The sequence below is a fragment of the Haemaphysalis longicornis genome, unplaced genomic scaffold (genome assembly GCF_048455015.1).
Source record: "Haemaphysalis longicornis isolate Haplotype H1 unplaced genomic scaffold, Haemaphysalis longicornis Haplotype H1 scaffold_1, whole genome shotgun sequence".
Lineage (NCBI taxonomy): Eukaryota > Metazoa > Arthropoda > Arachnida > Ixodida > Ixodidae > Haemaphysalis > Haemaphysalis longicornis.
The window spans coordinates 92874849-92888919 of record NW_027526203.1 but is presented as its reverse complement, the minus strand read 5'-3'; the positions used below and the strand labels follow the sequence as shown (position 1 = coordinate 92888919).

Here is a 14071-nt window from a genome sequence, read left to right as displayed (position 1 = left end):
CGCGCGCAGGCTGACACTGACGTGCTAGCGAGTTCTCGTTGGCGTGCTGTTTCCATAAGCACCGACGGCTTGCGGGCAGTAAGCACAGGCCAGAATCAACAGACCCTTGGCCTGGTGCGAACACACTTTTTATGATACAGGCATGAGTGAGGCAAGCTCCAAATATGGGGGAAAAGCGCATGGCATTTGAGCGTTCTGCGGGGACGCCGCGGTGGGCGTTCATCCATCTCGGCTAGTGATTGCTACGATTCCACGACATCCTGGGAGTCTTATCTTATGCATTTTACAGCCGACATCATGGCAGAGGCGTGGTACGATGATTACTGAGGTTTTGAGAATGCCCATCCAACGATGCCGTCGAATGTCAAGCACGTTGTTTTACAGAACCGAACCGAAACCGAAACTTGTTTGAATGCTACATTGTTCAATCACGGTGCGTCTACTCCCGTCGTCGCAGCCTTTAGTTGGTGCGGCCGCCGCAAACCGCGCATGGTAGTTTTTCTTCTTTCGCGCTTTGTAAAATAATTACCAACTTTTCAACCGGATAAACGATGAAAAGTGTGCTAATTTGAGCCAGTCTACGCAGTGCAAGCAAAAATGGGAGCTTGACAAATTCACTTCGGTGTCCCTTTAAAACTGGAGCGAGGAACATTGAAAGTGTTGGCAACTTCAGATGGCTTGGCCTTGATAATTTCAGACTGGTTTATTCGCTGCCAATTCCACGTGGAAGTTCTCAAAGCAACACCCGTTCTCGGGGCTGGTGCAGCAGCCTTGCGTGAAAATATGGCTGCCCCTCAGTGTTTGCAAGTGAAATTTCCTTGCCACTGCATGGCAGCCGCTTCACGGTGGCGCCTGTTCGGAGCCAGGGAGGCCGAGACGAGGTGCTCATTGCGGCAGCAGAGACATGTGCTGCAGCCACACCTGGCCCAGGTGTGCCCACTGAGGAATGGGCGGGGTGCTGCTTTGGATTGGATGGAGTGGGATCTCTCGATGTCCGTAGCAATGCTGCTGGCCACTTTGCAGCTGACTTCAGTTTCAAGTCCGACTGTGGCGGGCACACGAATGGGAAGGCCACTTTGGGCAGAGTGTGCAAATGCAGCATCCCTAATTGTTCTGCTGCAGTGCTGGGCTGGAGTGCATGGCAGCTCCCAAGGCACAGCGCAAGGCTGGTTGCATTGCGCTTGCAACCATCAGGAGTCACTGAATCTATTGCAAATGAGTTTGAGCAAACCATGCGCATCCGAAAAAAAAAAAAGGGGCCTTACTGAGCACTGTAAAGCGTACCGCCCTTTATTAGATCATTGCTGACCTTATGAAACATGGAATATAGTGGGGGAGCTCAATTTTTTGCTGTAATTGTTAGATTTCTCTTTGAGCAAAGCATCATTTGCTGCCCGACAAGCATTGGGGCTGTTATTAAACACCAAATTCTTCGAGTAGTGGCCCTTTTAGCAAGGTTCACTGGAGCTGAGCGGCCTTTATGAGCGCACAAACACAGTGGGCTTGCTTTTTGCAGCATCTCTTGCACGTTGGCAGTTGAGCACGCGCAGCGCTGCGTTTCGGTCGGGGCCCAGTGTCGGCCCGTCCGGGGGGCCGACAGTGGGTGCTGCGCCTGGCCATTGGCGTCCTTTGTCTTGCAGCCCTCAACCTCTGGCGCCGAGGGTGGCACTTTTGGATCCAGCAGCCCATTTTCGCTGTCTGCCTCAAGCGGGAGCTCGGCCGTCTCCACTCCCATGCCGCTTGGCGGACGTGGTTTCCCAGCCATGCAAGGTTTTGGAGCTGGTAGGTGCCTATTGGCGTCTTTCTGCTCTTCTTTTTGTTTAGCTCTTTCGCAACCACGCCATAGGCCATCATTCACGGGTGAACGATGGTTTTCAAACCTCTTGCAAAAACTAAAACGGCGCTATTCGGACAACTGGCACCCTCTGGCGTGTTCAGTGGAAACCCTTTTTCAGTTTCGTTGGCATTTGTTTACATTTCACATAGGTAGATGGTGTCGCGAGTGAAATTTGAACCCAAGGCTGTGGCGAGTTGGGGACGAAAATGGCGTCCTGTTTCACTGCACGCTCTGCAAAGGCGGACAGTGGCATCAGGGACATCGGCCACTGCTGCTGATTTTGTTTACCCCAGCAGCAGTGATGACTGTAGCAACTATGTGGAATCTTCAGATTTTAGTTCTGGTGAAGGCTGCTCTCCCATTCAACAGCCAGGGAAGGTTTGTTTTTGACTTTGCGCAGTATTTATATAAACAAAACGTGCCTAGTATCTGACGACTGCAGTATTACTTTCATGTTTAGGGTCCTTACAACTTGTGGCCGGGATATTTTGCCTCAAGCGCCGCGCTCTATCACGTTATCACCTTCAAGATAGCCTGGCACTCGCGTAAAATGAGCGCTGCTTCTCAAGAGCGCTAATTTTTTTTCTTGTTTTGTACTGCTACAGTGATAGGGATTTTCCGTGAGAACACAAACAAGCATGCTTGAATGCATATTTTCGAGAGACTGACTGACTGCAAGTGCCGTTAGGTTGGTGGGTCCGTAAAAATCCAGAACTTGATGTACAGCGTTGATGTATGTATTGAATCATAGCTTTGGAACGTACAAACACTTCGTATATCTTAGAATTCCAAAAAAATTTTTAGGCTCGGTGAGATTGCCTATTTGTGTTTTGTGCATACTTTTTTGTGCATTGTTTTTATTTTGTTGACCAATACACTCTCAATAATTATGTGTTTCACAAAACTGCTGTTATGTGTTTGAAAGAGAAATCTATAAGCTACAATGTCAGGCAAAGCAGTGGTAAATGTGTCCAGCAGCTCTAGAGGAAAAAAGTTTTCCGGAAGCACTCAAAATCGGCTATTTTGCCGCGGTTGCGAAAGAGTTCAGCATAGGAGCGCGAGGTGCCTTGTCTCGTATAACCACGTCTGTTGTGTGTGAAGCCTGTCAGTCGGGTTTCCAGAGCAAGAGTGCCACACCACCAGGCAAAGGCGTTGCTGGGCATCGTTTGTGGAAGTGTGAAACCAGTCGGTTGGGGTCACAGAGGAGAAGAGAGGCTGCACAAGCAAGGAAGCGTGTTGCCGGGGGACTCTTGGGATGCCAACGACAGAGATGTAGATTTGGGACATCATGGCCGTGGGGACAAGGTGGTCCCAATCTCCAGCTGATTGGAGCAAAATTTGTTTCCTAACATGTTTCTTTAATGGAGAACACAAGAAATCAGTGTCTTTTTGCGAGAGAGAGCCGTTGGAAGTTTGAGGAGAGTAGTGCTCTTGTGTGCCTGCTCGTTGTTTGTGAATACATGCGCGGCAGCTGCATGGCATGTTGCCCTAACAAGGGGGAACAAGGCGGGAGGGAAGTGGAGATGCTTGTGGGTGAGAAGCAGTGGCAGTTGGGGAACTTTGCGCTGCAGCCACACTGAGCAGTCAGGCTTGTTTGAGGGGAGGCTTCTGTGTTTACAACACTTGTACGTTGTGCAGTCCAATGTCGCCTCAACCCGTTGAGGGTCAAGTTTTTTTGCCACACGTGATGGGTCGATGTTTTTTTCATTGCTGAATTAAAATCTTTGGTTTGGCGAGAAACAAGCTATGAAGTGGACCGGGGTGCATGATGAGGAGAACTGAAGAGTTGCGCGCTCATCGCTTCGCGTGCCTGTGCGATGCTTGGCTCAGGCATTCCTGGCAGGCTCGTCGCGCAGCACTGCTCCCGGAGGCCCCTCGAATTGTGGCCGCTGTTTGGCCCGCCCACACAGCCGGGTGTGCCCCGCCCGTTGCCCTTGGCCGACGCAGGTGCGGCCCCGCTGACGGTGCTGGAGCGCAGCCTGCTGCACACGCCGGCCGGGAGGGGCGCACTCGGCCAGGTGCAGCCGGGGGGGCCGCACAGGCCGCCACCGCCGGCCCAGTACGGGGAGCCCCAGCGGCGTCCACCGGCCCCCCCGCCCAGGCCGCCCGCGCAGGGGGCCCCGGCTCGTCCCGAGCGCAGGTACCGTCCCGGGGGCACCCACAGGGCCACAGGGCGGGATGTTTGGGGTGCCCTTCTGGCCACCCTGCCTGGAGGGCGCATGCGGGCACCAGCCTTTGTCAAAGCTGCGCCACTCATTGCCTGCCTTGTGCCCCTCTTTTTTTTTTTTTTGTCTTTATTTCCTTGTTTTTAAACATTTTTACAAGTCAGCGATTTAATAAAAAGCGCCTGCCATGTTTTGGCTGGCGGAAACTATTGTAAACATCAAATGATGTCAATGTTTGAAGCACTGGCAAAATTCCCGCGTCAGGATTTTCCACTTCGTACAACTCGCACAGATAGTTCACTTTTTCCCTGAAATATGCGCTTACAGTTTGCGCATTGACATCCGCATGGCGCACCGCCATTCGAGAGCGCCAGATACTATACAATCCTAAAAGCATGATCATATCATGCGGTACATCGTCTTCATTGTTTACACTGAGGAACCTGATTCCATAGGGTGTCACCGGATACTCCTTCTTTAGGGTTCTCATGAGGACGTCCCAAAAGAAAATGGCATCCCAACAGTCTATAAACACATGTTCTGTAGTTTCAGGTTTTTGACAAAGAACGCACAAGTTGTTCCAAGCAACAAAAAGACCTCGCTCTTCCATCCATGTTTTCACAGGGAGTGTGTTGGTGTGCAATTTAAAAAAGAAGGTTTTCACAGAGGCTGGGATTACCATAGCTTTCACCCTGGACAACACATCCTGTCCTCGGCCTGCAGAGTACACTGCTCGGTACAGAGGTACAGGAAAGAGAATTTCATTCAGATCTTTTTTCAAACCCTTCCTGGAAACATTTGAGAGATAATCCAAAGAAAAACGCACCGAAAGGAATCTAACTGCGTCAACTACTTCTTTCAGATAACCTCTAATTGTAGGCCGTTCCTCGTTGCATGAAGAAACGATGAACTGCGGTAAATCATTGGCAAGTGCAACTTGGAAAAAACTTCGCAAGAAAGGGTCATTTGAGTCCCTGAAGAACATAAAACGGTTAACAATTTGTCTTACATATATATGCGATAGCCCGAGCCCTCCCAGCTTCACTCTTCGAAAAAGAGAACTTCGGCTCGTGCGTTCCCATGTTGAATTCCAAATAAAGACAGCAAAAATACGATGCAACTTATTCACATGAACACGGGAACAGTGAATAGCTTGCATAACGAACCACACTTTCGCCAGAAAAAACAAGTTGCAGAGAGTGGCCCTTGCAAAGACGGCCTTGTGCCCCTCTGCTGCAGCTCACAGCCGCCACCAGGCAGGATGGCGGACCAGAGCACCAAGCAGTACAGCAGGGGAAAGCCCACCAAGCAGTGAGTGGTCTTCCTCTCTCTCCTGTGGGCCCGGCTTTGGATATGTCGTCAAAGGTGTAGAGGACGCTTTCTGAAAGGGAACCTGGGGCAGCATTGAATTGCTCGCAAAAGCCACAACTGAGCTGAAGGAAAAGTAAATTTAGTTTTGACCTATGTAAAATGTAGGAAACTGGTTCGAGGCTATGAAATCCTTTGCCTTTGTTGCCTGCATTCATTTTACAAGTGCAGAAAACACACCTGGGTTCCCCCCTTTTTTTGTGTGAACACCCAGAAGGGCCATAATTCGTGTGTGCGGCACAGCTGTTTGGGGCATCTTAATTGAAAAAGAGACATCTGTATTCCAGGGTCCAAATGGATCATTTGGGCATGAGGTTGATGGTTATCTAGGCAACTACGAAATTCTTGCAGGGGGGAAGTATTTTCGGATGCCACGCGAATGTCCATACCAGCTCTTGTATTTCATATCTCCCGGAAATGAAATGCTTTTGGACACTGATTCCGCATGAACGAAATTCTCTGCAAGTTGGGTGGGCATGCTTTTTCGAAGCTAACCCATGTGAGGCTGACAGTGTCCAGAAAGTTCTCAAATGCATTTTCTGTGGGCTCGTATTGTGTGAGCTTCTGCTGCAGTGTGCTTGCGTTAGCGTGTTTGTTCACACAAAAGACCGCACAAGCGCACCGCTTAGGCCAGGCCAGCCGGCGGCTTCTGCTGAGCAGCGTCCGTGTGTTCGCAATGCAAGCAATGCCATTGCTTGCCCCCGCCATACACGATAAGTGGAGGGAGGGAGGACAGAGGCTGTGGCTCGCTCTCTGCCATTGGTGAACAGCACGGGAGCAATGAGGCGCCGCTGTCTGGCACAGTTTACAACTGCTGCTTGGAAAAACCATTTCAGTGGCACTTTGTGTTCGAATTTACTTCATTCTGGTTCAGTTCCAGCTCGGCTAAATCAAGTACTGAACTTGTTCGCAAGTTGGGAAGAACCAGTTCGGTGAGCTTTTAAATGATTAGCAGAGTACAAGAAAATGTCTTGTCATTTAAGGCGGCCCTAAAATAAAACAGTTCTGGTTTATTCAAAATACTGATTATTTCATTTAAAAGTTGCGCAATTTCAAAGATAACAGTAAGCAGTTGGTGGTGACAATTTACCTGCTACCTTCCCGCGGAGCCCTAATGTTGTTCTAGGGGCAACATTAGAGCAACTGTCGGGAGTGGGGGATATATTTTCTCCCACTTTCCTTTTTTGCTGTCAGAATTGCAACCTCTGCATGAAATCGCCCATCATGCTGAACATTGAACGCCTCGGAGACATGTTCAAATACCAGTGGTACCGTATCAGTTGTAGTGTAAAAAAAAAATTCTATACAGCAGCCTGTGAGTGCATTTATTTCGCCATCTAGGATAATTTGTTTGCAGTCACCTGCTGGGGCATGTCAAAAGTGAGCTCTGATTGCTCGAAGGTAGCCAGCAGCCCCGTGTGCGTCGCCCCGCAGGACGGCGGCGCCGGAGGTGAGCTACGTGCGGCTGGGCACCCGGCGGGGCCTGGGCGTGTTCGAGTACCGGGCCGACTTTGTGCCGGAGGTGGACTCCAAGCGGGCCCGCTTCGACCTGCTCGCCACCGAGGCGGTGACGGCGGTGATCGGCCGCACGCGCGTCTTTGACGGCCACAGGCTGTTCCTGCCGCGGCCGCTGCGCGACAAGGCCCTCCGCGTCCCCACTGCGCTGGCCCCGGGCGGCCCCTGCGTGGTCGTGCACGTCCAGTTTGTGCGGCAGGCCCCCCCCGCGGAGTGCGTGCACCTCTACAACGTGCTCTTCAAGAAGCTCATGCACTGCCTGCAGCTGGCCCAGCTCGGCCGCAACTACTTCGACCGCAAGGGGGTGGTCCTGGTGCCCCAGCACAAGTGAGTGTGGCACAACGGGGGGCACCTGCCCTGGTGTGGGGCCACAACGCTTGCCAAGTGGAATGGGCAGCAACTTTAACTCCACACATCACTGGGAGCTTTCCGAGATTGGGACACGCTTACCGATTTGTTCCTCAAAGCACAGAAAATTTGAGCCACAGAGCAATGACCACCGCACTTTATTTAGCATGAAAAATGTCTGTGAGCTTCGCTTGCTTCTTCTGCGTCATAAAGTCTGCCACGCTTCTTCAAGCCTACTAATGCCGTCCAAATGAGCAAATGTGGTGTGGTCCAGTGTGCCACAACAGTGGTGAATTTGAACACTGGCACAAGCTCGGTTACTGTAGGCGGTTGGGAACGTTGTCAGGGCCGCTTCTTGGGCATCGGTGATGTCTGCCACAGTGTGCACATCGTCGTCAGCACTTCCAAACTCGTGGGCCATTGAGAAGGATGCGAGGGAATGCTCTCTAAATGCACTCTCAGGGCACCCAGCGCCGTCATCTCCACTATCTGAACACCTCTAGTCTGGAGCTGTGCAGTGAGGCAGGCCGCTTTGCGCATCTGACACACTGCAAAGTGGCCGGGTCGTGGCCGTGCTGCCTTCGCCTTTACGTCAGGTTTGGTGCGCAGTATCGCGCTCGAAAATGCTGCGATGAATTTCGAATACCTCTGCAACTGATATCTCTTCACCAGTCTGTACCCGTTAAATGATGTCCGCTTTCGTTGCTAAATCCAAATCCTTCCATTTTTCCCGTTACCATAGCTCCGAAACGCGTGCCGCGGACAAAACACACATGCACCACGCCGCGTCGGTCCCCCTGCGTGAGCCACAACTGCTCGCACGCCAGCAAAATGCCAGAAACGGAGCACTTGCGGTCGTTTTTCCCTCCTCCCCTGATGTCTTCAGCAGCCAATCACTTCCTGCGTCCCCGCTACCACGAGTGCAGTTGCCCCCCCTGCTAACGTGCGAGCAGGTGTTGAAGGCCATCCAAGCGGTGCCGCCGCGTCCTCACCAAGCGCGGCAGCTCCCGCAAGGAGTCTTCACATTGGGAGAAGCGCACCTGCTGAGGCACATGGCGAGTGGCTGGAAGTGTAATGCACGCGTAAAGCAGCGCCATGCAGTGTACGCCGTTGCAACGGGAAACGAGTGCAAAAGTGAAAGTGGGTACTTTGACCCCGGTACTGCATATACATACTATAGACACGAGACACTTTGTACCTTCTACAAGCCTGCAGCACCTCTGCACAATGTTCGTGCGAGTTCAAGCTAGTGGGGTCGAGCGCTTGCGCTTCTCTCGTTCGTCCCCTGTCTAAAATTTTTGCGCTTTAAATTTGTCCTAAAGACCATTTCCTAAGCTTAGCTCCGGCACCAGGAAAAGGCCTAGCACACATGGTCAAGTGTGTAAAGATAAATAAAGCAAGAATATAACTAGAAGCAATTATTAACCAGCTACAAAAATTAGTCGTGGCCACTACAATTAGCTAGGCTTCGTGACGAGGTAGAATTCCCTGAAACCGTTGTCAAACAAATCGGATCGCTGCCTGATGTTCCCCCAAGGCAGCTTTTAATGGTTTTAGTCTGGTCGTTGAAACAGCTGATACGGAATAATCTGATGACGGACAGCTGTGAAATCGAAAGTTAGACCAGTTGGACTGCGCACGGCCACCACAATGTATGGGAACCAACCCCCACTTGAGGCATTTCTTACCTTTTTCACCTAATGGAACGGGAACGATGTATGCATGGGAGTAATAAAGACCAAACTTCACTGAACCCGAGTTCTTTATTACATGAAAAAACTATGACGGGGGCAGACTCGCCTCTGGGTGGGCCACTTTGCGTATTCGATAGCGCTGTTGTTCAATCTCACCGGAGTCTCGTTTATCGGCAGTGGCCTTGTTCTTGACGGTCGAGCGGACCTTGTTTACTCTAATCGAGGCCATGGAGTAAGAATATCTATAGGAGGCAGAGCACCCATTGCGACAAGCGCAGACGAGCAACAAGATAATGTTGCAGTGCTATGAAGCTTGGCAGCTGCGACGGCGAAGGAAGTGATAGCGGCACCTGATGGACGGAATGATAGTGGCCACACTCACTGCGTGGCCCCGCCACGCTTTGTCTGCATTGTGGAATGCCAATCGCGACATTCACACAATTGTATCACCCGCAACTATGCTACTAGCTTTTAAGGGGGGACGGGCTTTCAACTTCGGAAAAATGACCAAAACATTGTTTTTTTGAAAGCCATATATTCGGCTTGTACGTTTCCTATTCTGTGCATCTGCAAAGTTTTTCCGCTCAAAAGCGTCGCAAAGTGGCATAAAAAAACACTTTTTCCAGGCGCGGTGACAAAATATGAGGGCAAAAGGGCGGGAAAAAAAAAAAAAACAGCAATTTTCAGAGCGCTGTATCTCCACAACGGTGCCACCGGGCGCGGTCATTTTGATATCGTTAGATCGGCCGAGCGATCATCTTTCCGGTTCCGCTCGTCTCTTTTATCTTCGTTCATTCACAAATGCACAAACGGCAGATAAGAAACGACGCACAAACGAAGCTGGAAGTAGATGCTGAAGCACTATTGGCCGTCTGGTCGGGGCGCGCTAAAACGACCCTCCTGATTGGGTGTCGTGGCGGCAACGCAAGATGGCGGCTGCGTGAACTCCGTACTGCGTGTTTTGAGTTCATTTTCGCTGCTTCGCTCGGCCAAGTTTCTGTTCAGTCTGTGGTATTCAACATGGACTTTATCGCGATGGGAATGCCTGAGATCATGAGCCAGATTACAGGAAGATGTGCGGCTTGAAAGGCGGAGGTCATCGAACGCTTCGTGGTGCGCGTGAGTCTACCGTCGCCAGACCCTGAAAAGTGACACTCAATGCGCGCGCTTGCGATAGCGGTTCGTGAAGTGGATTTTTAGTCAAAGTTGCGATGTTTACACGCTTAGTTATTTGCTATGTTTGACTGTGGGCTCGCCAGCCTTGGGAAAGAAACGGTCAACGCATCAAATGCTGCGGCGCACGGCATAGCCGCTGCGCATTGGAGCATCACATGACTGCACAACTGGTTACGATTGAACGCCAGTAGTTGTAATTAGTGCCTGCGACGTTAGATTTAATCTTAAAAGCGACCTGAGCAGCCATATCAGGGATAATCAAAGTACAATATGTCGCGGTGAGCGTGCGCTGCGATGCGCGCGAGCCATACGCCTTTCTTGCGCAACGTTTTCCTAGCACTTCTAATAATCATGAAACAGGTTTGAGTTAGGAATATAGGAATAAAAATATGTTCTCTACGTTAAAAATTCACCTTTCTGTCGCAGCATTTAACAGTGAATTTTTTAGGGAAATTATTGATACTGATGCCTACATCTGTGGCTTAGGGGCATACTGTCTGTGGTGCATGAAATAGTGGATGCCTGGAATGTCAAGAGTTGTGAAAAAATGCTCTTGCATTGAAGTTGGAGTTATGCAGAATATTTTACCAAGCTTCAAAGTAGCTCATTCGCATCCTTGTGGTATGCAAACTTTTGGCGATGAACACCTGCACGTGCGAGTACTAAGTTGCTGCTCCAGGCAAGATTATAAAACATAAAAGAAGCCAAGAGTCATTTTCAGATTGAAGTAAAAAAAAAAAGAGTGCTTTATTTGTTGCCATGGTGACAACACTGCAAAGGGAAGTTGTCCAGTGCAATACAGCCGACCAGCTAACCTACTTTGCATTGAAAACTATCTCCCCCTCCTTTTGGTCTGCAAACTGGGCTATGTACTGTTCACGGGGTAGCTGAAAATGATGTTTTGTGGAAAGAGAAAGGCTGCAAGAGGCACTCCAATTTCAAGGCAAGGCTTTCCAGAAGCCCCATGTTCAAAAGGACACGACCCTGACGACTTTTGATGAGTGAAACCTAGTATGTTGCAACTTCAGAAGCCGTTTTCTCAAAATAGAAAATAGTTTTTTTTGCCACCTCTGTCGCTTGTACCAGGGATTTCTTTGTGACCGCTCAGTCTATTTTGATTCCGTTTTTTGCATTGCATTCCTTGATGAACAGTTCGGGTCGTGACACTCTTGGTTTTCCAGATTTGGTTTTTGTTATTTTTTATTCAACAAGTCGTTCACAGTCGACATGCCTGTTGCACATTAACCTCTAAAAAAAATGAAAACTGAAAAACATTGTGTTGTAAAAAAAAACTCTAAGACCGTCACGATCTCATCCATTCATTTGGGAATGCAAAGCACTTCGAACAAGTTTTCTATCGTGGTTTATAAGCCGCAGCTTGGTACAAGCGGAAGAGAAAGAAAAATTAATAAATATCCTTTGAAATTTTAAGGTGTTATCACAGAAGCATTTCCAGTTGCTGTGCCAATTTTCATCGAAATGAGGCTCTATTATCTAGCCGCTCCCGGGAGCACTACTTCCCCTTTTGTCCTGTTTCCTGCTCTGCAATCTAGGCTGGCCACAATTCTAACTGGCTGCTGGAAGTCTGATGGCTGAACAAAAGAGCAACAAAAATCTTCCTATGTGGTCCAGTGGGTGAAGGTGACAACTAAACCTGTGCCCCAAGCTTGCCCAGGCTGTCGCCCTCGTGCAGAGTGCTTCTGCAGGATGCACAAGTTTCATCCCAGGCTGTCATCCGTGGGGAGCTTTGAAGAGCTTTTTGTTCCACACCGTAATGGCATTACTGTCAAGCGGAGATTGAAGAGTTCAGGCTGGTCAAAATGGCAGTTTGTCTGTTGCGCCACTACGGCCACGGATACTAGAGGCCACAATACTGTCTTATAGTGGAGCCACGGGGCTGCGCTAACTGCTTGCAACTTTTTGAATGTGTCCTCGGTGGGTGGTACAGTCAGACGCAATCGTAGGGAACGTGATAATTCCGGGAAAAGTCATCGTTCCACTAGTGTCTTGTTATATCTGGACTACCTTGTTATTGCAGGGGCGAAGGGATGGCAAAATTTCCCAGGCTGTCCAGGTGGTCGGCAGCTCCTCTGTCCGTCCCCTCTTTGAGAGCCACGATCTGGTCCAGCGCCTTGGCAGTACTCGTAGGCTGCGGGGCAGGAATGTCTTGTGCGCAGTTGTCGTCCAACGATGTGGCTGACACTCACACTTGGCGGATGAGTGAAGTGGAGGGTGTCTTTGGCCTTGTGTCTTTTGGTCTTTCGCAATGGTTGGAACCTGTTGGACACAAGTGATGTGGCCCTCGTTTGCAGCCCTTATGCCGCGCCGACTAGTTCAGCCGCCAAGTAGAACGCAAGCATAGCACTGCTGCCAGCCACAGGCCACTAGCACAATGTAGCCTCGTACGAGGATGGCTAGCGAGCCCTTGTACGAGGCTGCCGGCAAAAGGAGGGTAGCGGTATAATAGCGAGGCTATGTGCGCGTGATGCGAGCGGCCAGGGAGCCCTACATTGAAACCGATTAAATGCGTGCACATCACAGAAGCACGTTTGGGAAGCCAGCATGGGCGAAATGAGCACGTGCGCAGCTCTCTGTCGATGCCATTTTCTATCTCCCATGCACACTATTTCTCGTGTTTTTCCCACGAAGATGGCTTTGAGTGCTCGTTGTAACAGCACGCAGCCGTAAAATGTGATTATATTTGGACACAATGGGGAGGACCTCGGATTTGCAATTCGAGAAAATCCTGTCACTATAGCTGATATGTCATGATATGTGGGTCTGTTGTAAGTGGGTTCGACTGTAGGTTCGACATCTGAAAACCTAAGCTCACCCAGAATGACTTTAAAAACCAGCAATGGCCTAGAGAGCTTCACGGCCTGTTGTGGGTAGGGTGCCCACTTGGGCCGCCCTGCCTTTAATCCTGCTCAGCCGGCAGGAGGGGCATAGCTGAGCTATGTGCCGACGCTGTGCTTGCAGGCTGGAGGTGTGGCCAGGCCACGTGCAGTCCGTTGCCGAGTGCGAGGGGGGCCTCCTCCTCAGCTGCGACGCCTCCTTCAGGGTGCTGCGCACCATCACGGCCCGCGAAGTGCTGTGAGTCGCTGCTGCTGCTGGGTGCCCCTCTCGCTTGGGGGGCACCCAGTGTTTTGCTACTGTCTGCATGCGGCTTTTGAGCCCTTCTTTTTATCGTAGAGAGTTTCCCCTTTGAATTTCACCGCTTCCCAAGACATGTTCTGGCATCATAAGCATTGCCAGAATGTGTGGCTAGTGAAGCGGGGATGATTGTGCACTAGTTGGAATAAGAAAGGACCCGGCAGGCATGGCTGAGCGGGTTGAATGGACGGGCGCACCCCCACTGAGTGAGGTGCGCCAAGCACGGTATGCAGCCCCGCTCGTTCGAGAGCGTCCTGGCCAGGCCTCACTCGAGTGTGGGTGCTGTTCCTCCAGGTTTGACGTGTACAACGCCTACCCACGCGAGTACGAGGCCAGGGCCGTGCAGGCCATTGTGGGTTCCATCGTCATGACGCGCTACAACTACCGCACCTACCGGGTGGACGACATTGCCTGGGAGCTCAAGCCCACCTCGACCTTCACGTTCCACTCTGGCGAGCAGATCACCTACAAGGACTACTACAAGTGGGTCCCCAGAGCGCTGGGGGGGATGGCGCCTTGCTCGCTCCAGTGCGCTTTCCAGTAGCATGCACGCACTGGAGGAAACGGGGAAACAAGTGCAAGGCCAGAGTGCACGCTGGCGTTGCGTTTGTCTCCTCCAGTGTGTTCCTCCCCTCTGTCCCGCTGTGGTTTGCGCTGCGCACTGGGCACCAAACGCTCAAGTGCCGCCCAGCCCGTCTGCTTTAAGTAGCCCAGGCTACTTAAAGCCGGCTGTGTAACTCGCGGACTAGCCCATCGTACGCCGCACACCAGGAGCACAAAGACAGCTGAACAACAGCACCAGGGAGCGTACGGGC

General features: G+C 50.9%; 1 protein-coding gene across 5 annotated transcripts in view; it reads left to right on the top strand.

Moving 5' to 3' along the window:
- The window catches only part of LOC144178127 (piwi-like protein 1), a 69355-nt gene that overhangs the window by 37767 nt on the left and 17517 nt on the right, over positions 1–14071 (top strand). For 4 of the 5 annotated variants that reach the window (XM_077705676.1, XM_077705710.1, XM_077705687.1 and 1 more), the window contains 6 exons: positions 1641–1782; positions 3785–3977; positions 5242–5313; positions 6805–7212; positions 13083–13196; positions 13551–13739. In XM_077705676.1, the coding sequence (XP_077561802.1) occupies positions 1641–1782; positions 3785–3977; positions 5242–5313; positions 6805–7212; positions 13083–13196; positions 13551–13739 (1118 nt within the window). The remainder of the gene's footprint in view (positions 1–1640; positions 1783–3784; positions 3978–5241; positions 5314–6804; positions 7213–13082; positions 13197–13550; positions 13740–14071) is intronic. The other variant, XM_077705702.1, reaches the window with a different exon arrangement.